This window comes from Macaca thibetana, chromosome 16 (genome assembly GCF_024542745.1).
Source record: "Macaca thibetana thibetana isolate TM-01 chromosome 16, ASM2454274v1, whole genome shotgun sequence".
In the NCBI taxonomy this organism is placed as follows: Eukaryota; Metazoa; Chordata; class Mammalia; order Primates; family Cercopithecidae; genus Macaca; species Macaca thibetana.
The window spans coordinates 63289774-63311075 of record NC_065593.1 but is presented as its reverse complement, the minus strand read 5'-3'; the positions used below and the strand labels follow the sequence as shown (position 1 = coordinate 63311075).

Sequence of the window (21302 nt, the reverse complement as noted above, 5' to 3'; positions counted from 1 at the left end):
CCTCCAGCCTGAAGCAGCCTCAGAGTTCAGCCAGCTGCCTGACCACACACAGGCTGCAGCTCGGACCTGGCATGTCTCAGCTAGGGCCACACAACCAGCTAGTCCCAGAAAATCTCATCAGAGCCCCATGTAGATTTAGCAGGAAAGGGAAAATATCTGAGTTAAGGGCATTAGAAAACCGATGGGCCAGGCACGGTGGCTCACGCCTGTAATCCCAGCACTTTGGGAGGCCGAGGCGTGTGAATCACTTGAGCGCAGGAGTTTGAGACCAGCCTCGGCAACATGGTGAAATCCCGTCTCTACAAAAAATACAAACATTAGCAGGGTGTGGTGATGGGCACCTGTAGTCCAGCTACTTGGGAGGCTGAGGCAGGAGAATCACTTGAGCCCAGAAGGTTAAGGCGGCAGTGAGCTGAGAACACACCACTGCAATCCAGCCTGGGTGTCAGAGTGAGAATGTCTCAAAAACAAAATAAAAACACTACCCCCGCCACTCTCCAAAATTGGCAAGGTGCAGGAGACTTCAGAAGTAAAAAAATGGCAGTATCTTGCCTTTTTTTTTTTTTGCTCACTGCAAAAAAAAAAAAAAAAACCCTCCTGGGTTCAAGTGATTCTTGTGCCTCAGCCTCCTGAGTAGCTTGAATTACAGGTGTGCGCCACCATGCCTGGCTAATTTTTGTATTTTTAGTAGAGATGGGGTTTTACCATGTTGGTCAGGCTGGTCTCAAACCCCTGACCTCAAATGATCTGCCTGCCTCTGTCTCCCAAAGTGCTGGGATTACAGTTGTGAGCCACCGCACCCAGTCAGTATCTTACCTTTTTAAAAGGAGTCTGTCATCCCCACCAATGAGGGGTCTAGGGTTCCCCCAGCCTCCCTCAGCCACCTCCCTTCCCCACCTGTCCTCGTGGAGGAGTGCCAGGCAGGAGTGGAAAGACTGCGGCAGGGAAGAATGCATGCAAGTCTCATAAACTGGGTAACCATTTTGGCTTAGGGTCCAGGAGATGTGGCACCTGTCCACCACCAGGTGCTATGACGTCAGCTCTCCCAGAATCTGGAAGGAGCTGAACTGGTCAGTTGTAGGTCTCTGGAGACTACAGCCACTGGAAGGCTGCTCTAAGCTGGCTCTTAAGGAGCACACCACCAGCCAGGAAGAGGCCAGAGGACTGCTCCAGGACAGGAAGTACAAAAGGCATGCAAGCAGATCTGGCAGGCGGAGGGCAGCGTGGGCAGGTGGGGGGTGCTGCTCACAGTGGCCCCCACCTGGCCAGGAAAGCCAGGACCCACTGCCACATGCCTTCCCTGGCAACAAGGTCTTTCCTTCCCCAGGAAGGGTGTGTGTGAGGGACACAAGCACACAGTGCCCCAGAGAGGAAGAAAGGCAACGGAGCCCAGATGAATGGCAGAGGGAGGTTTAATGGTGTCACCTTGTCTTGTTAATGAGCCAACCCAAAAAAAAAAAAAAAAAAAAAAAAAAGCAAGTAAAAAAAAGTTTAATCACACAGCACTTTATACAGATATTGTAAGCAGTAGGCATTCACATCTCCACATGTACAATGCACTGGGAAGCACAGCCCCACCAGTCACTCCGGGTGTTTCTCAAACAAGATACTGACTCGGCTCCAAATGCCATGGTGTGTGTTCCAGCTCCGTCCTCCGGCAGCTCTGCTGGCTGGGCGGTCACAGCACAGCACAGGTGTGGAGCCCACTTAAGGCTGACAAGACGCATCATGCTTTGGCTTTTTTTTGTCTTTTTATCTAATAAGAGTTAATATCTTTGCTTTTGAGTTTTTTTCCAACCTTAAATATTACATACATACACCAAAAATTACATAGCTGCAATGTGCTCAACAGCATCCTCTTGGCCTGGAGCTTCACATTATCAAAAGCTTAGAAAACTTGTAAACCTCTGGGCCTGTCTCTGGGCACTAGGAGAGCCCCCGCCGGCCGTCCCCTTCTGGATTGAGCCTGCAGTTTGTAAGCGAAGGGCTGACAGTAGGCCTTCTAGTCCAAGAGAGGGCTGGCTCGCTTGGAGTTCAGTGAGCTGCACGCCACGTCCCAGTGTGACCATGTGATAGGGGAGGGGCCCTAGCACTTGCCCTGGCCTTGTGCAGCTGCTCTTGCCCCCAGCAGCCTCCAACAGAAGAGCAAGGCACCTACAGCTGTTGCTTTCCCCACAGCTCCCTGGTCCTCACTCCATGTGCATTTGTGAAGGCCACCACCTCTCCTGGGCGTCACCCTGAACCTAGCCTGGTCCCAACCTCTCTTAGAGAGCAAGTTCAACAGACCTGAGGGTTATAATGTGGTCGACAGGCCATGTATAGCCAGGAGTCAGTGACAGCAGCTACAACTCCCAAGGTATAGTGTTGACGCTGGGGGACTAGGGAGGACCTGGTGGCGGTGGCAGCAGGAGGGTCTAGGACACACGGAGGCTCAAGTTGAACTTAAGAGGTTGAAAGGGACCAGGGGAATTGTTGGCGCAACCCACACTTCATGCAAGGCACATGTGCTCTCCTGCGGGTCTGCAGGGCACCGGCCCAGAGAGCCCCGCGGCAGGCCCTGGAACATCCACCTCTGACCTGAGAAGGGACAGCAAGGGAGCAAGTGCCGGGACATTCTGCTGGGGTGACAAATGGAAAATCGGCAATAGGGTTCCGATTTTCTTTGCCACGGGGGACCCACCTGTTGAAAGCTCGCTTCAGAATAGAAACGGCGGCATCTCAACACACTTCTTGCACTTCAGCATCAAACTCACCTTGGGGAGAAGAGGGCAATGAGGGGTTTGCAGTGGGGACAGAGGGGCATGGGAAGAGGGGCGATTCCGGCGGGGAGTGAGCAAGCGGCGGCTGGCCTCTCCCACGGTGATGCTCCTTCCTCCGCACCTGGCAGCTACTTGTCCTCTGTGCACTCCGGCATGCCTGCCTCTAGCAGCGCAGCCCGGAACTGCGTCAGGACACCCCGGATGCTCTTGATGAAACCCTTGGAAAGTGGGAAGAGGGGGAAGCCGATGTCAGGGTAGCCACTCTTCTCAGGTAAGAAGCTCCGGTAGCTCTTTCTCCGCTTCTTTGGTTTGACACTGGGTGGCACTGATGCGTCTGGTGCGGTCTCCGAAGTCTGGTCTGTGTGGTCCCTGCTAGCTGAGGCCAGGCCCTGGGCACCGCCCTCTGAGTCTGAACCCTGGGAGACCTCTCCTGGGGCTGGCCCTCCATCCTCAGGTTCTTGTTGGCCGGAGTCTGAGAGCTCGGCTACAGCTGGGGGCTCTGGTGAGCTGCTGGCTTTGGGGACCCCGTTGGGCAGCGCCTGGGCCTTCTCCAGCAGGGCATGGGTTTCCAGCCAGGACTCGATGCGGTTCACCAGCCGCCAGCCACCAGTGCTAAAGTGTTGCCTGATCTCCTGCTCAAAGACCTCAGGGGGCCGCCGCACCAGCTGGGTCATGGATTGCACCACGCGGATCAGCGCCATCTCATTGTAGCAGCGACTGTTCTCATAGCCTTCCTGCAGGCCCCGGTCACTGTCGAAGCCAGCTTCGTTGTAGTATGGTTCATTTACCAGGATGAGACCTGTGGGGGAGGGACAGCTTCCCTCAGTGGGCGAGAGAAGCCCACCATGCAGGCCTACCCTCCACCTGCCAGGGGACCATCAGAGTCACTTCCCTCCACTGGTCCTCCCTTGTCCGCACCCCCGCTTCAGCCCAACTGTACCTTGGATGGAGATGAGCACCTGGAGAAGGCTGGACTTGCTCGTCCACCTCTCTGTCCCCTGAAACACACAGGGCACCATCAATTCTGTTCCCCAGGCCCCTATCCCCCACTGGCTCTTCCTCCTTCTTGGCTGGGGGCCTGGCACTATACTCACCTTTCCAATCCAGGTGCCCAGGAGGCTGACGCACACCTTCCCATTGTCATACAGGTTGGGGTTCAGGCGGCCACTGCATTGGGAGAGGTAGCAGAAGTGGGGGGGCACGGCTGGGTAGATGTTGGGGAGCTGGATGTCAAACAAGTAGAGGCCATCTTCGTAGGGGGTTCGAGTGGGGCCCTTGATGAGGGCTGAGAAGAGGTCCTAGGTAGGGAGGGAGGGAGGCCAAGGTTGGCAGGGGTGGAAAGGGGTGTCCTACATGTGGCATCCGCATCTGCACCTGCTCTTTCCCAGGACACTGTGCAGATCACGCAGGATGAGCAGCACCTGGGACTCCAGACGCCACCAGCAGTGGAGAAGCTAAGCACAAATCTCTCTCTGCAGAACAGCCTGGAATCTTTTTTTTTTTTTTTTTTTTTTTTTTTGAGACAGGGTCTTGCTCTATCCCCCAGGCTGGAGTACACTAGTGCGATAATAGCTCACTGCAGCCTCCCAAGTAGCTGGGACTACAGTGTGGGCCACCACGCCCAGCTGACTTTTTTATTTTGTGTAGAGACAGGGTCTCACTATGTTGCCTAGGTTAGTCTCAAATTCCTGGGCTCAAGTGATCCACCTGCCTTGGCCTCCCAAAGTGCTGGGGTTTACAGCCCCGAGCAGTCACGTGCCCGGCTCTTGCCTGGAGTCTTTGAACCTTGGCTAAGAGAAATACTCGAAATGAGTTTTTATCTTATCAGGTGTTTTTCCTCATGAATCATTACTTTAAGACTGTATTCCAGCTGGGTGCAGTAGCTCGTGCCTGTAATCCCAGAATTTTGGGAGGCCGAGACGGGCGGATCTCGAGGTCAGGAGTTCGAGAGCAGTCTGGCCAACATGGTGAAACCCTGTCTCTACTAAAAATACAAAAATTAGCCAGGCGTGGTGGCACGTGCCTGCAGTCCCAGCTCCTCGGGAGGCTGAGGTGGGAGAATTGCTTCAACCCGGAGGTGGAGGTTGCAGTGAGCCGAGATCGCGCCATTGTACTCTAGCCTGGGTGACAGTGAGACTCCATCTCAAAAAAAAAAAAAAAAAAAAAAAAGATTGTATTCCTCAGTCAGATATGGTGGCTCACACCTGTAATCCCAGCACTTTTGGGAGGCCAAGGTGGGAGGACTGCTTGAGGTCAGGAGTTCAAGACTAACCTAGGCAATATAGTGAGACCCTATCTCTACAAAAAATAAAAAATTAGCTGGGCATGGTGGTGCATACCTGTAGTCCCAGCTACTCAAGAAGCTTGGATGGGAGGATCACTTGAGTCCAGAAGGTTGAGGCTGCAGTGAGCTATGATCACACCACTGCACTCCAGCCTGGGCAACAGAGCGAGACCCTATCTTTTATTTTTTTGTTTATATATTTTTTTGAGATATAGAGTGTAGCTGTCACCCAGGCTGGAGTGCAATGGCGAGATCTTGGCTCACTTCAACCTCCACCTCCCAGGTTCAAGCGATTCTCTGCCTCAGCCTCCCGGGTATCTGGGATTACAGGCGCCTGCCACCACGCCTGGCTAATTTTTTGTATTTTAATAGAGATGGGGTTTCACCATGTTGGTCAGGCTGGTCTCGAACTCCTGACCTCGTGATCCGCCCGCCTCGGCCTCCCAAAGTGCTGGGATTACAGGTGTGAGCCACCGCATCCGGCCAACCCTGTCTTTTAAAAACGAAACAAAACAACTCCTCTAAACACCTGCTCCAACCCTTATCTCCAACAAGGCAAGTAGTACAAGCAGTTTCAAGCTGAAAGACAGTTCCAGGCTGGTGAGGCCTGGGGAAGGGGGATGGTCTCACAACCAGAAGCTGACAGTGAGGGTCTGAACTGCAAGGGAGGCTTTGGGAGACCACCGCTCCACAGACATCTGGAATCTGTGCATCTAGTTGCGTGCATGTGTGTGCATACGTGTGTGTGGGATCTCAACTGCCAGGGAAATGGGCGATGTCAGTGATGAGCTGAGAAGCAGGGAGGGCAGAGCGCCAGCTGGGGTGAGGGAATCTCTGCGCATGCTCTTACTGGTGCCACCCTGGGAGCCTTCAGAGAATGCACTACTTTTCTTCTCCTGAGTGAGATGTGGGGAAAACAGAACAAAATAAAAAATACTGTTCCTGTCTTCCCTCAGCAGAGCTGAGACAGAATAGGATTTTCAAAAGGAATTTTACTACAACCCAAGAATAAACCAAAAGCGTTATTAAGAATCTCCAGCAGCACTGGGACTTAGGGCTCTGCCTAGCCCTGTTCCAGGGTTGTGGCTACTCCGGGCCCACCTCAACAGTGCCTCGCTTGGCTGCTCTCAGGATCCCTGCTCTTTCTTTTCTTTACTCCCTTCCAGGACAGGGCCAGAACTGGGGCCTCAGGCTCATATTCAGAGTCTAGCATGGTGCCTGGCTCGCTGCACAGGCCCAGTAAGGGAATGTTGAGTAAACAAGGTGGCAGGCAAACGGGCCTGCCTGTTCCTGGAGGAGGCACTCACCGCTGCCTCAGTAAACATGACTCAGAGACACTAGGCCCCGGCCATGAACAGAGGAGTGGGAAAATGGAATGTGGTGTGGCCACATGCTGTTGTCCTATTTTGCAGGTAAAAAGGAAGAAACTAGATCATATGAATCAACACGGGTTGGTCTTAAGCAAATTAGAGATGATGTGTACAATGACATACTCTGTGTGTAAACAAATCATACAAAATACCATGTACTTATGGTGACATATGAGAATGTGAAAATATGAGAGTGTATAAAAAATGTAAAAATATAAAAAAAGGTCATCCGTTTGGAAGGAGACCCACTAAACTTCTAAAAATCCTCTGGGTGTGGGAAGAGGCCTATGATTCGGGGAGAAACAGAAGTGAGGGCTGGTCAAAGGCAACTTTAGCTCCTCCATTTCCACTCAAAGGATCTGTAATGTTTTAATTTTTCAAAAAGAAAAGTAGGCTTGAGGAGTAACCATAATATAATTAATTCCAAAGTAATTTTTTTTTTTTTTTTTTTGAGATGGGAGTCTCACTCTGTTGTCCAGGCTGGAGTGCAGTGGCGCAATGTCAGCTCACTGCAACCTCTGCCTCCCCGGTTCAAGTGATTCTCCTGCCTCAGCCTCCCGAGTAGCTGGGATTACAGGCGCCCGCCACCACATCTGACTAATTTTTGTATTTTTAGTAGGAACGGGGTTTCACCAGGTTGGTCAGGCTGGTCTCGAACTTCTGACCTCAGGTGATCCACCTGCCTCGGCTTCCCAAAGTGCTGGGATTACAGTTGTGAGCGACCGCACCCGGTCTATTTCAAAGTAATTTTTTAAAGGAGGGAGGAAAAAAAGAACCATCTGGCCTGGACACAAGGCTGAGACAGCCCTTACCTGACTGAGCCTGTGACCGCCCCTGTAAAAGGTGGGTGGGTGAATGTCTTCGCAGGTGCCAGTCAGCCCCAGAGGTTTGGGGACCCAAGGTTGGTGACCTCTTGGGCACTGGCCCACAAAGCACATCTGCACCTGCCCATGCCAAGCCTACTTGCCATTCTGTCTTCAAAAGTCTTGACCATGATGCCCTCAGGCAGCGAGGTAGCCAGCAGCGCCATCTCCTTCCGCACTGTGCTGAAGAACTTCTTGGCTTCTGGAGGCTGGAACTCAATTTTCTGAAAAGAATGATTTGCTAGAGGGGGAAAGAGAACAGTCAGTCCCTCACGGAGAGGCCCTGGAGCTCCATCTGCAAACCTGGCTGGAAAGGTGAACACACCCACAGACTTCCCACTCGCCGCTCCTGGCCTCAGCACTGTGATCACACAGTGAAATGGTTTGGGGGCAGTAGCTGGGGGCCGGCAAGGGGACTAACCACCCTGCACCCAGATCTGGTGACACAAACAGGAGCCCTGAGAAGGCGGGGAAGGCGAAGACCGGGCAAGGGCTGACTCACAGGGTGCAAACTCCAGCACGGAGAAGACCTCGCCCTTGGCGCTGGTGAAGGTGACACCAGGCTTGCCACCACACTGCTGGCAGAGCACCGGGGTCTCGCTGGGCCACTCAGCCTTCACAGGTGACTGCCCCTCGGGCTTGTCCTCCTTGCGCTCTACGTCGGGCACTGCCTCCATCTTCTCCTCCTCTGCAATGGCCACATTGTCCAGGGTCTTCTTGAGGTTTTCCTGTAGCTTCTTAATGTCATCTAGAAACTTCTTCTCCCGAGTTGGCTTCTCAGGCTCCACAGTCGGAGAGGTGGGCGAGCCTGTCAGCAGCTGCTCCACGGTCATGTTCTTGAGGCTTTCCAGGATTTTGATGGCCTCTTTCAACTCCCGGAAGCTCTTGGGTGGCCCGTCCTTGCCAGCCTTCTCCATCAGCCCGGCCATGGGGGCGGCCATGGCCACAGCCCCTTGGACAGCAGCTGTGGCTGCCTCTTCACTGATCACCACTCCCTTGTCCTCCTCAGGGGCCGCTGGCTGCTCTAGGGGTAGGATGGGGGGCTCCTCTATCTTGGGGTGCTCATCCTCCACCAGCCCATTGTCCGTCTCCCAGCTGTCACTATCATCTTCCCATTCATCCGAGGATGCCCCGCTGGTGCTGCCTTCTACCGAATCGTAGTCTGACTCCTCAATCTCAGACTCGATGTTGTACAAGTGCTGGGGGCAGAAGGAAGTGCCAGGGTAATGCAGACAGGAAGTCACCTCCCCACCACTAAGGAGGAGCTCTGGGGATCCATGATCCTCACAGCTGATGGGGACTGGGCTCATGAGGCCTTGGCAACCTCATTCCATTCTTTCCCCGCCCTCTGCTCTGGATTTTGCAGTCCCTAGGTCTCTGGGAGAGGCCCTTCACCTGTGCCACCCCTAAGCCGGACCCAAAGCCCCAGCCAGTGGTCTGTTCCAGCCTCTGCTCCTGCTCTGTGCACTTGGTCAGCATCTGCCCAAGGCAGTAGGGGACCTTGGCAGGCCCAGCCCTACACCTGAAAAGCTCAGGGTCAGCTGATGATACAGCCAAGGAGGCCTGTGTGGGGCTGCGCTGGGAGCTGGGAACATATGACAGGAGGGGACACGTGGAAGGGCCAAAACATCTGGCTGCCTTCCCTGGAATGGCCGTTAAGGTGATGGGGCAAGCCATTCCCACTCCCACTCCCGCCCCTGTGTGGACCAGGAGAGGAAAGCTGGGCTGTGTGGCTCCAACCAGGAGGCGAGGGAAGGAGAGCCCATGTAGCTCTTCTGCTCAGGACCCAGCAGCTGGGGTTAGAACTGCACCAGCTCCTTTCTCTCCTTCTCTGTTAGAGCTTTCTAGAAAGGGTGGTAGGAGTTTCCATCTCCTTTTAGGAGGGAACTTGCATTCTTTGCAGCACAGTGAGCTGACAATCCAGGAAAATCCTGGAGGTCTGTGAAAGTCTACATGCACCAGCGATGGATGGCCGGGAAGAGACTGCTGGGAGAAGCGAGGCTGGTGGGCCAACTGCGGGCTGCCCCCAACCCTGCACCAAGGGCTGTGTGGAATGCCTGCCTTGCCCCCTCATGCTTTCGCTGAGATCTCACCAGGAAGACCTGAGAGCCCATCTTCTGGCTACACGACTATGGTCCCCAGCCCAAGCTGCCATAGTCACAAGCCCAGTGGGGGGTCTTGCCAGAGCCTCACCTGGGGCAGGATGATGGTCTTTGAGTTGTCAGCCCACACCACCTCCACCTTGCTGCTGACGTCCACACGGGCCACCTGGCCCACCGATGGCTGCTGGGCAAAGGGGACAAAGTCAGGGGGTCCAGCTCAAGCTCCAGCTCCCCAGCCCCTCCTGTGCTCTGCAGTGACTGACATCATGCCCACCCAGCTCGTGACAAGAACTTAGCTCCTCTGGTAAACGTAACCAGCGGCAGCTGAAGAAGCCTGACCCCAGAAGCGAGGCAGGGAAACAAGTCCTTCTGCAGCTGCTAGGGCTGAGCAGCAGCAGCTTGACTTTGGGGCAGCTGCCCTGGGGACACTGAGCCCAGAGGACTTTCAGGTCTTGTCTCCTAGAGCCACCTGGTGGCAGCATCAGGGACTGCAGCTGGTGCACAGGGCAGTGAGCAGCGATCCAGAACTTGAATTGGAAGGCACACCTCATCCTCCTTGTGAGGAGCCCCGTCCTCAGTATTGCCGATGCGGATGACGATGTCAGTTGTACGGAACCTAAAGTCAGGGTGGTCAGCAATGTCGTAAACACTCACGTCTTCCTCTTCTCCAATCAGCTGTGGCACAGGACAGGTTGTCATGAGCTACGGGTCCTACACCTAACCCCAGAGCCCACCTGAAGAAAGCAGTAGGGGCTGCACACACCTCCACGTCGTCCCCACTCGGCCGCAGCTTGAACCACTTCACCATGCAGGTGCGGCCGAGGTGGTCCCCAGACTGTACCACGCCGTAGACAGCAGGGTCTGGACAGCTCTGGACTAGGGAACCAGAGGAAGGGACGTGACTAGCTAAGGGATCCCGGCTAAGGAGCCGACATCTCAAGCCAGTGCAGGGTGCAAACTGTGACCTTCCCCCGTCTTGGAAGTGGTGAGACCCCTTCCTGAGGGCAGTCCCCTTCTGGACCTCATTTTAGCTCTGACCCCAGATCCACTGCCCATTCTCCACAAGCCCCAACCTGGGCCCTCACTGGCAACCACCCTGCTGGCTGCCCTTCCAGAGCTGGCACTACCTCGCTTATCTACCACGAAGTCTCCGGGGCAGAACTCGTTGTTGTCCAGGTGGTGCACAGGAAAGAGGTCGTTGGAGCGGATGTTGCATTCCACAGAGCCATCCTGCCACATCACGTCGGCTGAGGTCATCGTGGTCACCACCTCCACTGCCACCCTGCCGGATGCAGGCCAGTCAGCAGGCCATGCAAACACCACCCCCGCCCACGGAAAGGGCAGAGAATCTTTTTGTCCCTTCCTGTCCCTGTGGGCTTAGTAACCTGAAACTCCGAATCCCAGGTTGGCAGGATGAGTTTCTGGTGCACAGGAAGCTCACCCAGGGTTCCGAGGCCATGCACTCTCTGAGAACGAGACCCACTTGGGAGAGCTCAGGCAAATGTGTTCCCAGAAGGCCAAGCTTAAGGCCACCACCATCCCACCCTCTGCACCACTCCTCAGTCTCCGCTTTGCACCAGGGCCTACCCCAGGCACCTACGCTGTCTCGGATGGGCGTCCCTGAGCCACTACAAGGCATGCAGAGGTGTGTGTGCGAGCACAGGCACGCACACCCAGGGGACGCGCACTCTGCCTGGCTTCACGCTGACACCGCTGGGGAGGGGCACAACTCTGAGTTTACCTGTCCCCTGGCTTGAAATCTCGAGTGATTTTATTCTTCTTCCTCTTGTGTTTGCGCTTTAAGTTCTTGATGGACAAGGGGATGCTCTTTTTGCGACTCGTGCCACTGCCACTCTGGGAGGAAGTGGTGGAGCTGGCAGAGGAGGTCACTGAGCTGGTGTCGTCCGTGTCGTCAGCAGCCTCATCATCTGCGTCCTGCTCTGCCGAGTGCAGCCTGTCATCTCTGCCTTCTTTTAGCAGGAATGGGGGCAGCTGCTCTCCTGCCTCGTGGGGCTCCTCTGCACCTTCGTCCTGCATCTCCACTGGACTGGCAGAGCCATCAGGCGTCTCCTCGGGACTGGCAGACTCTGCTTCACTCTTGGCTTTGGTTTCCCCCTTCTTGTCTGGGTCTTCCATGGAATGGTCCCGGGAACACTGGGTGTCTGGGGAGCACGACATGATCCGCACAACCTGCTTCTTCAACAGGCGCTTCACCTGCAAGGGCGGAGCAGAGAGGACAGGGCTGTGAGGTGCACCTGGGCAGGCCTGGCCCTAGGCATCTGAGGCTGGGGGGATGACAGTTGTATACACCTGAGTAGCCGGCAAGGGTCATCAGGGCTGCCCCCCAAGGCCTAAAGCACAGACTGTCCTTTTTGGCCATGGAAATGGCTCAAGGCCAGTTCCTCAAATGCCCACCAACCCCCAACCCCAAGGACATACCTTCTTGGCCATAGAGCCCTCCCCCTGGGCGCAGTTTTTTTCTGGACATTCCCAGGCAATCTTGGCTGGCTCTACCTTGGCTGGGAAGACATACAGACAGCGCTCCCCAAGCTGCCGCTGAGCATGGTCAAAGCATCCGAGACGCTTCACCCTGGTTGGGAAAGAAGCGGGGGTGAGCTGAGCTGGACTCCTGGGAGGCCAGCAGTGTTCTTGAGCCTCCCCGGGCATGTGGCCAGGGCCCAGAGGCCTGTTCCGCGCGTGCCCCTGGGTTGCTGGCAGTAAGGGCGTGCTCACCTGCCTAGGTTTTCCTGGGTGATGACAGAGGGTGGGGGGCTGACGCTGTCCGTGCCCCCTGGACAGAAACTTTTGGTAATCCATGTAACTTTCAACTCTACAACCTGCACCTGGGGATGGCAGGTGGGACACGCCAGTCAGGGCAGGCTCTGACAGCACTCTCTTTAGCCAGTTGCCCAAAGCCCACTCGACCTCCAGAGCAGGAAACTGATCTTCCTAGTGTAGCACCAAGTACAGACACATCAGAGCAGACCCCAACTGTAACCACGGCCCACACCCAATGCCCAGGACCCGTGTCACTGCTCATACCAGCCAGGGGCCACTGGAACTGCCACTTGCCACCCTCCCACCTTGCTCAGCCTGTACAGGCTGGGCTGGGGGACGTCTGTCTTTTGGTCACTATGACCAGAGCCTGGGTTCCCTTTATCCTCAAAGCCCTTTGAGATCAACAGGGTCCAGATGCCGAAAAGTGGGGCTCAACCCTCAGAGCGGGCAGGAAAGGGGCAGCAGCTCAGCTCCGGGGTGCGGAGGTCAAGGATTCGGTTTCCTGCCCCTGGGCCCGGACCCACCTCTTCCACCACCACTCGGAACTTGCTCTTGGTGCTGAGCACAGGCTTGACACCTGACAGCCATTGGACGCTGGAGAAGATCTTGGCAGGGCCAATGAGCACCTGGCCTGGGTAGAAGCCGTAGGAATCGTCAAAGAAGAGACCCTGCAGGATGTGGGGCCAGAGGAAAGTCCCTGTGAGCGGTGTCTCCTTGGGTGACCGTGCTCTCCACGCCTGTGCCTGCTGGCTGCCCACCTGCAGAAGCCCACTCACACACAGGCCCCACACGCCCTAAAACAAGTCCTGTGGCTCCAGATCAGCGCTTCCCAAACCCCGGGTCCGCAGAGGTCACCTGGCACCCTTGTTCAAACATAGGTGACTCATTCCATGCTCCTTGGTCAAGGGCTCACACGCTGAGGAACAAGGCTCCAGAGAGCAGCGGTCCTGAAACCTGTTTGCTCACACACCCCCTGTATATCTACTTGTTTGCCGTGTGTGTCCACGTACTATTATAACTACTACATCATCCTGTACTGAGAGACAAAGTGGGACCTTAAAGGACGAGAAAAAAGCTAACAAAAATGCAAATAAAAGTTCTAATACTGTGGGCGCAGTGGCTCATGCCTGTAATCCCAGCACTTTGGGAGGCTGAGGTGGGCAGATCACCCAAGGTCAAGAGTTCAAGACCAGCCTGGCCAACATGGTGAAACCTCATCTCTACTAAAAATATAAAAATTAGCCGGGCGTGGTGGCGCATGCCTGTAATCCCAGTTACTCAAGAGGCTGACGTTGTAGTGAGCCAAGATCGCACGACTGCACTCCAGCCTGGGCAACAGAGTGAGACTCCGTCTCAAAGAAAAAAAAAAAAAAGGTTCTAATATTTTCTGCCTATACCCAAACTTTTAGATCCTCTGGCGTGCACCCGCCCCTTTTCTAGGAAACCGCTCTTGTTTAGCTGGGTCCAGCTACAAGCTCTTTGCTAAGAAGTCCTCCTTCCAGAGGACTGAACAATCAGAGAAGGGTGCCGGCCTGGATGGAGCACACTACCGAGTCGCTGACGTGCGGGCAGACGTCGTAGAGCTTGGCGCCATCTTCTGTGTTCATGGAGCACCTAAAACAGAGAACAGAGGTTTAGTCTCCACCAGGGGACACAGGGAGTACCAAACAGTTGCAATCCTGAGATGCCAATGTGTCACATGCCCTAAATAGCACAATTCGTCTTCAACCATTAACAGCCCGAGGTAGTACAAGAAACTCTCCCACAATGAACAAGACCCCAAGTGCCACTGGAGTGCTTGCTCAGCACCCTCACAGTGCCTCAAGTAAAGCATTAGCCTCCAGCAGATACCCTCAATGAAAATGTTTCTCCCTATGCCAGGACAGATCAGAAACAGCAACAGAATTAGGCCACGGCAGATAAGGAGAATGGTACAGGGTTAGGCCCTGATTTGCAGGCCCTGGATGCCTGCAACATCTGTCACTGCTCTTGATCAAACCTGTCATCACTGTCCCTAGGAGGAAACACCCTCCTCCTCCCCTTTTTCCAAGAGGCTGTCCTTCCCAAGCCGATGGCTCTCTGGTGGTGAGACTCTACCTGGCACCGTTGGATAGCTTCAGGATGATCTGGTTCTTCAAGTCGTAGACCTTCCCCAGCCAGCAGTCATAGGCAATGTAGTCCCCATACATGAAGGGCTGCAGACCAAGGGGGCAGGGGCAGTGAGACACAGCAGACAATGTTCATGTCCAGGGCACAGATTCCTCTATGCCCCACTGAGACAGGAAGCGAGAGGATCTAGACAGCTCATTGTCTGGACCGGTTGGCTACTAGCCCTAAACAGCTGCAGCAGCAGGCCCTCCCTACAAGTTCTAGGCTGCATCCCAGCTGCTCTTCCCAGTGAGGAGGAAGTGGTGGTGGCTGTGGGGCTGCCTGGAGGGAACGGGGTGGGTGATGCAGGGGCAGAGGCCTGATGGCATCCATGGACATGGGACAACCATGGACACAGGACACCTGGCAAGTAGGCTGTGGAGGTGGCAGGCAGAGGAGGCAGCCACACCACTGGGGGATGGCTATATGGATAGTGCTCTGAGTAAATACGTTAACACATCAAGGATATCGAGAGCCAAGGCCCTCACTGTTAGAGAAGGTGCCCAGGTGTTTACTAACAGAAAGGGAGCAGGAAGGAGGAGAAGGAAGAGGAGTCTGAGGTGTTTAGGTGGAAGTGGATGTATCAGGATTAACTCACATATTTTATTTTACTTTATTTTTATTTTTTTAGAGACAGGGTCTTGCTCTATTGCCCAGACTGGAATGCATGGTGTGATCTTGGCTCAATGTAACCTCCATCTATGGGCTCAAGTGACTCTCCCACCTTAGTCTTCTGAGTAGCTGGGACTATAGGCATGTATCACCAGGCCTGGCCAATTTTTTCATATTTTTTTTGGTTGAGATGGGGTTTCACCATGTTGCCCAGGCTGGTCTTAAACTCTTGAGCTCAAGTGATCCATCTGCCTCAGCCTCTCAAAGTGTTGGGATTATAGGCGTGAGCCACCGCACCCGTGAACTCTGCCTGAACTCATATATTTTAATATACACATACAGCAGGCAGTGATATATTTAGATGTGTGTATACATGTAATACATCTGTATTTCCTAGTGTGTCCCAAAAGGGCCAAGTAGCAATGAGCACACCTAGCATCCAGATCTTGGGTTTTAAAAATACCATTCTCTGAAAGCAATGAGGCTTCTTGGAGAAATGGTTGATTCTGGGGCTGGACCACAAAGAGTACAAGATGAGCCTGGCACACCTCATGCCAGAAAGAAAGAAAGTGCTTAAAAAACCAACAGAAAGGGCCATGTGAGAAGGACATGAAAGCTAGCTTGAAGTGGCTCCCACTGGCTAAATCTGGGACCATCTAAACAACAGAACAGATAATAGTAGTAATTAATTATAACCAATGAATAAAACAGAAATCTCTAAGTTCATACTGATAAAAAAAAAATGAATACATAAATGGGGCAGAAGATAAAGTTCTTCTACAGAGCAGAATGCCAGCTAAAAGAAATGAGGGGGAACAAGGGAGTCATAAAACCACCATTTAGCAACATCAGAGCAATGGCTGGTGCAGGCAGGACTGTGAATGGACGCCAAAGCTGGTGGATTTCAGTTTGACAAATGACAGGGTATAGACATAATCTGGGACTATGTTCCCACAAAATACAATCACTTAAAGGGGGTAAATGGTGAGTTTACGGTGGAGAGATCTGGTGGACAACAACATGACCAGGAGTCAAAGTGAACAACCCCAGCACTTTGGCTATGGGGTACCATGGACCAGGGCAGAGCTCTGCGGCGGGTCTGCAAAGAACACATGGGCATGAGGCAACACCAGACAGACCCAGGCTGAGGGTCAAGTTACTGAATGCATCACTGTTCAGGGCATGGAAGACAAAGAAAGGCTGGGAAACGATTCCAGATTGGAGAGAAAACGAAGAGATGACAACTCAATGCAAGATGTGTTCCTGAATTGGGTCCTGCATCCGCAAAGAAAAGAGTAGTGTTGGGACAACTGCATGTGGTCTGTGGACTGGACAGTAATTATCAACGTCCACTTCTCAATCTGGGGGTCATATGGTGGTTACGCAGGAGGCTGTCCGTATTTTTGGAAAACACACAAGAGGTGTGTGTATTTGGGGGTGGGTGACAGGGCATCATATCTATAGCTTGCTCTCAAATGTTTTGGGAATAAAAAAGACTGGAGGGGGATCTCGGGGAGAAGGAGGGAGGGAAGGTGATGGAGCAAATGGAGTGAAATCTTAACAGCTGAGGAACCCAGATGAGAGGGACAAAGGAATTTACAACTTTTGGTAAGTTTAAAATCATTAAAAAAATAAATTATTGGAAATAATTAATTTTTTAAAAAGAAATATTAGAGGAGAAAGGAAAACACTTAAAGATAACCACACTGGTAGCCTATGCTGGGGTTGGGGAAGGGCACGTCCTGACCTCACATCTAAATGGCTTACTTGAAAGCAGGGAAAACAAGGCTATAGGAGCCAGCTGGCTGCTGTGCTCCGCCTTCTGACCCAGGAAGGCTGTGCTTGGCAAGAGCAGGGAGGAGGCTGTAGCGCACAGGTCGTGCCGCTGAGAGAACCAGAGGGCCCAGAAAGCATGATGAGAAGACAGGGCTGGCTCACCCAGATGTGCTGTAGGTCCTTGCTGTTTACAGGATAGATGATGCAGTTGGTGCCGATGAGCTTGACGGCGCAGTCGATGTTGACGTCGATCACCGTGCCACACTGACTGTCCTGGGGGAGGGAGGAGGCATATGCAAGTCCCACGGTGCAGCAGCCCTGGTCACCATGGGAGACCCAGCCCAGGCAACCCCAGCACGCCCCCTGCAGAGCTGGCCAGCTCTCCCACATACAGAGCACAAGGTGGGCAGGCTCAAGTCCCTAAGGTGGCTGCACCCCAGGCCCGGGACGCAGGACTCACGGTGGATCGCATGTGCCGGACCACATCTCGGGGCACCACAGAACGGTCCTCTAGTTTCAGCTGTAAAAGAATGGAAATGTGAGAGATGTGAGAGAATGGGCTCTAAAGCCACCACAGAATACGGTTTTCTTCCAACTTCTTCTGAAGTGTCACATCCACACTGTTAAGTGCACAAATCCTAAGCGTTCAGCTAGCAGCATTTTCACAGACCGCACACACCTCCGACCAGCACCGCGACCCAAGGCGGAGTGCGTCATGCCCACAGGCCTCCTGGGGCCCCTCTGGTCACTGTCTCGCCCACCAAAGGCAAACACTCGGCTCGCCGGGGGTATCCTTCCTCACGCTGAACAGTGGGGCTCAATGACAGATCACATAAGGTCGCACTTTAATGAAGGATTTAACAGCCCATTCTACAGAGAGCAAAACATTTGCTTTGCGTTAAATCTTTTTTCTGCCCTCTGCAAGTGCCTGCCCTAGCTGATCAGTGCTGAGGGAGAGTGGGCTGGGGGAGGAGCAGGACACCGGGCTGCGGTGGGTCACCCTGAAGCCTGGCTATCACCGGACACCACGTTCTAATCTGGGTTATCCTCCTGACCAGCTGCGGCCTGCGCCTTATCTGCTGTGCTTGGAGCCCTGCAGGCTGCTAAGTAACCCTCAGGATGGTTGGCTCTTGAAGCCCGGCCAACTGCACGAGCACCTGATTGTCCCTTTATGCACAACTGGCAGCGGCCGCTGCCTCCTGCTGCTCCATCTCCCAACAGCCCAGGCAGGAGATGCTCCCACCAGGCCAGCCTGCCTTCTTTTTTAGCTGGTTCCTCCAACCTGGGGCAGCTCCTCAATGGTTCTTCACTGAGTCATAATCAGGGACAGGTCTGTGTGTGTGTCCACCTCCAAGACCCCAAACCACATGGCTGGAGAGCGGTTTCCTCAAAAAGCCAACCAGACACTCCTCCTTGACCTGGGGGCACCGAGAGTTCACCACCAAGAAAGGAGAACCAAGTCACTGAACAAGGAAGACACTGGCTCACTTAATTGCTGGCAACGACAACTAAAACAAACTCTGTTAGTAGAAGAACATGACTCACAAAAAAAGGAAAGAAAAGCAATGGAGCCCAGCACCAACCAGCAGTGCAGAGAGTCCCACAGGAACTCATGAGCCCAAGTTTTGTTTGTTTGTTTTTTTATTGAGATGGAGTCTTGCTGTATTGCCCAGACTGGAGTGCAATGGCACAGTCTCGGGCTCACAGTAACCTTCGCCTCCCAGGTTCAAGCAATTCTCCTGCCTCAGCCTCCCAAGTAGGTGAGACTGCAGGCACGTGCCACCACACCCGGCTAATTTTTGTATTTTCAGTAGAGATGGGGCTTCCCCATGTTGGCCAGGCTGGTCTCGAACTCCTGACCTTGTGATCCGCCTGCCTCAGCCTCCCAAAGTGCTGGGATTACAGGCATGAGCCACTGCATCCAGGTATGATCCCAAGTTTCAAATGACAACGAGCCCAGTAAATGCAGCGTTCTCGAGTCAGACACAGGAAAGTCAGGCAAACCACTCCTGCCGACACGTGGAAGGAGGGATGACGGCAGCCGTCTCAGCATGGCTGAGGCGGAGTCACCAAGGCAGCGGACCACAGGTGGCACAAAGTGCACGGTACAGAGTAGGTGCTCAGCAAGGCCGGCAGCTGTGATCACCAGCCCTGTGAGCTGCGGGGTGAAGACCCCTGAAAGGTCAGGCTCTCCTTATCTCTGCTTCAAGACCCCAGGAGGCTGCAGGGGCATGTTGGCGTAACAGTGCCACTTTTCTAACTCAAAGAACATTCTGTGCTGTAACCCTCTGTGCCCAAATCTCCACTCTGGGACATGGTATTTTTTGCGCTGCCCCACCCTATCTTAATCCCCTGCTCCCATTTTAGACTTCAGAAAGCCACAATTGCTCCCAGAGAAGCCAGAAGCTACAGGACAGCAGACTCCAATGCAAGGGGGACTGCACCATGTGTGGCGGGAGGGCTGCTGCCTCCACCACTTGGGGGTCCCTGAGAGAGCAGCCAGGAAAGGAGGCAAGAACAGCGCAGACACAGACCTAAATCAGGGCAGGCACTGATGGGACACTCTGTTCAGCCTAACTGGACCCTCAGGAATGCAGGGAAACTGAGGTGTCAACTCTGAGGCTGAAGCAGAAAAAAACAGCTGGTGAAAACTGGCATCGTGGCAAGGCCAGAGGCTGGCAGGGCAGGCAGTGCCCAGTGCTCCCAGGAGAGGGAGCCTGGAAGCAAACGCCATTCTTCCCATGGGGTCTCCAGACAAGAGCAGCTCCACCCCACCAGGACGCTGCCTCCAGGGGCTCTTCTGACCTTTCTATGACAAGGCATTACGTTTCTCCAAAGCCCTGATGGTGCTGGGAGCAGACCGGGAGTGACAAGGGGCTGGGTGATGCTAACATGGTGGCTACACTCCCTTCCACTGGGAATTAGAACCTGAGACAATGGCATCTGGAAGGACTTAGGATGACTTGGGAGGCTCTCATGACTTTCCTTCCTAACTTCCTGTACCCCACCTATACTGGGCACTGGCTTTCTCCAAATAAGCCCACACACCCCCATCTGTAAGCCACTCCACTGAACAGCTCCCTCCAAACGTCCTCCTCTCCCTGCCCCATGTGCACGACCTGCCTCACAAAGCCTGTCAGTGCCCCTGTCAGGAAGGAACCGTTGTGCTCCTGGTGAACGCAAGAGCTCTGGAGTTTTCCGCCTCATGCTAACCAGGTGCTTCCTACCTGCCAGACAGTTCTCCAGGTGCTTCGCTGCTTTCACCCATGAGGTGCTCCACAACCCATGAAGCACCTCACTACCATGCTCATTTCGCAGATACGCAAACTGAGACAGAGAAAATAAGCAACACATTCAATGTCATCAAGCTCATAAGTAGTGGAGCTGGGACCTGAACTCAGGCAGTCTGGCCCCAGAGTCCGTTCTCTTAACCACATAAAAAAGCTCATCTCTCCCCAGAGCTACAGAGACAGGAAAAGACTTCTGGCGGTCTACACATTTAAAGACAGTGTTTCTTCTGCTTATGAAAGAAATGAACACTCTCTTCATTTCTGGGGCAAGTGGAAGGCAGCAGTGGTGGCCACTGACTGCAGATGCCTGCTGGGCGCAGTTTGCCCTCCACTTCCCCTTCTACCTCCAAAGAGCAAATGACAGGTGCCAGCCGGCCTGGCAGGTGAACACTAGAGGGCACTGTGTCCACTCTGGGAAAACACCAGATTTGTGAACAAAACTAAACCGTGGAATAAACCCAATCCCTACTGTTAAGAGGTGCCTTGCTTATAGTTTTAAAAAAATTGTTGGCCGGGCGCGGTGGCTCAAGCCTGTAATCCCAGCACTTTGGGAGGCCGAGACGGGCGGATCATGAGGTCAGGAGATCGAGACCATCCTGGCTAACCCAGTGAAACTCCGTCTCTACTAAAAAATACAAAAAAAAAAAAACTAGCCGGGCGAGGTGGCGGGCGCCTGTAGTCCCAGCTACTCGGGAGGCTGAGGCAGGAGAATGGTGTGAACCCGGGAGGCGGAGCTTGCAGTGAGCTGAGATCCGGCCACTGCACTCCAGCCTGGGCGACAGAGCGAGACTCCGTCTCAAAAAAAAAAAAAAAAAAAAAAAAAAAAAAAAAAAAAATTGTTACTAGGAGGGGATCTGGGGTCAGGAGGTGAAGAGATTTCTTTCTTTTTTTTTTTTTTTTTTTTTTGAGACGGAGTCTCGCTCTGTCGCCCAGGCTGGAGTGCAGTGGCGCGATCTCGGCTCACTGCAAGCTCCGCCTCCCAGGTTCACGCCATTCTCCTGCCTCAGCCTCCCGAGTAGCTGGGACTACAGGCGCCCACAACCGCGCCCGGCTAATTTTTTGTATTTTTAGTAGAGACGGGGTTTCACCGTGGTCTCGATCTCCTGACCTTGTGATCCGCCCGCCTCGGCCTCCCAAAGTGCTGGGATTACAGGCGTGAGCCACCGCGCCCGGCCGGGAGGTGAAGAGATTTCAACTGTCCTCATGGGCTCTGAAATTCTAAATAATGTGAGTTGGTAAGCTATTTATTGTCTAACATTTCCTTTTTTTTTTTTTTTGAGACGGAATCTCCCTCTTTTGCCCAGGCTGGAGTGCAGTGGC

At 53.8% G+C, this 21302-nt stretch overlaps 1 protein-coding gene across 2 annotated transcripts in view; it reads right to left on the bottom strand.

Moving 5' to 3' along the window:
• Positions 1-1475: 1475 nt before the first annotated feature.
• Positions 1476-21302, bottom strand: part of UBE2O (ubiquitin conjugating enzyme E2 O) — a 67382-nt gene continuing 47555 nt past the window's right edge. The window contains exons 2-18 of one of the 2 annotated variants that reach the window (XM_050764168.1): positions 17153-17212; positions 16855-16965; positions 14254-14351; positions 13707-13770; positions 12681-12824; positions 12112-12221; positions 11818-11968; positions 11120-11592; positions 10506-10660; positions 10142-10254; positions 9925-10053; positions 9470-9559; positions 7779-8475; positions 7381-7517; positions 3854-4057; positions 3700-3757; positions 1476-3558 (exon numbers count right to left, since the gene is read on the bottom strand). In XM_050764168.1, coding sequence (XP_050620125.1) covers positions 2888-3558; positions 3700-3757; positions 3854-4057; positions 7381-7517; positions 7779-8475; positions 9470-9559; positions 9925-10053; positions 10142-10254; positions 10506-10660; positions 11120-11592; positions 11818-11968; positions 12112-12221; positions 12681-12824; positions 13707-13770; positions 14254-14351; positions 16855-16965; positions 17153-17212 — 3465 coding nt within the window. In that variant the 3' untranslated portion in view covers positions 1476-2887. The remainder of the gene's footprint in view (positions 3559-3699; positions 3758-3853; positions 4058-7380; positions 7518-7778; positions 8476-9469; positions 9560-9924; positions 10054-10141; positions 10255-10505; positions 10661-11119; positions 11593-11817; positions 11969-12111; positions 12222-12680; positions 12825-13706; positions 13771-14253; positions 14352-16854; positions 16966-17152; positions 17213-21302) is intronic. The other variant, XM_050764169.1, reaches the window with a different exon arrangement.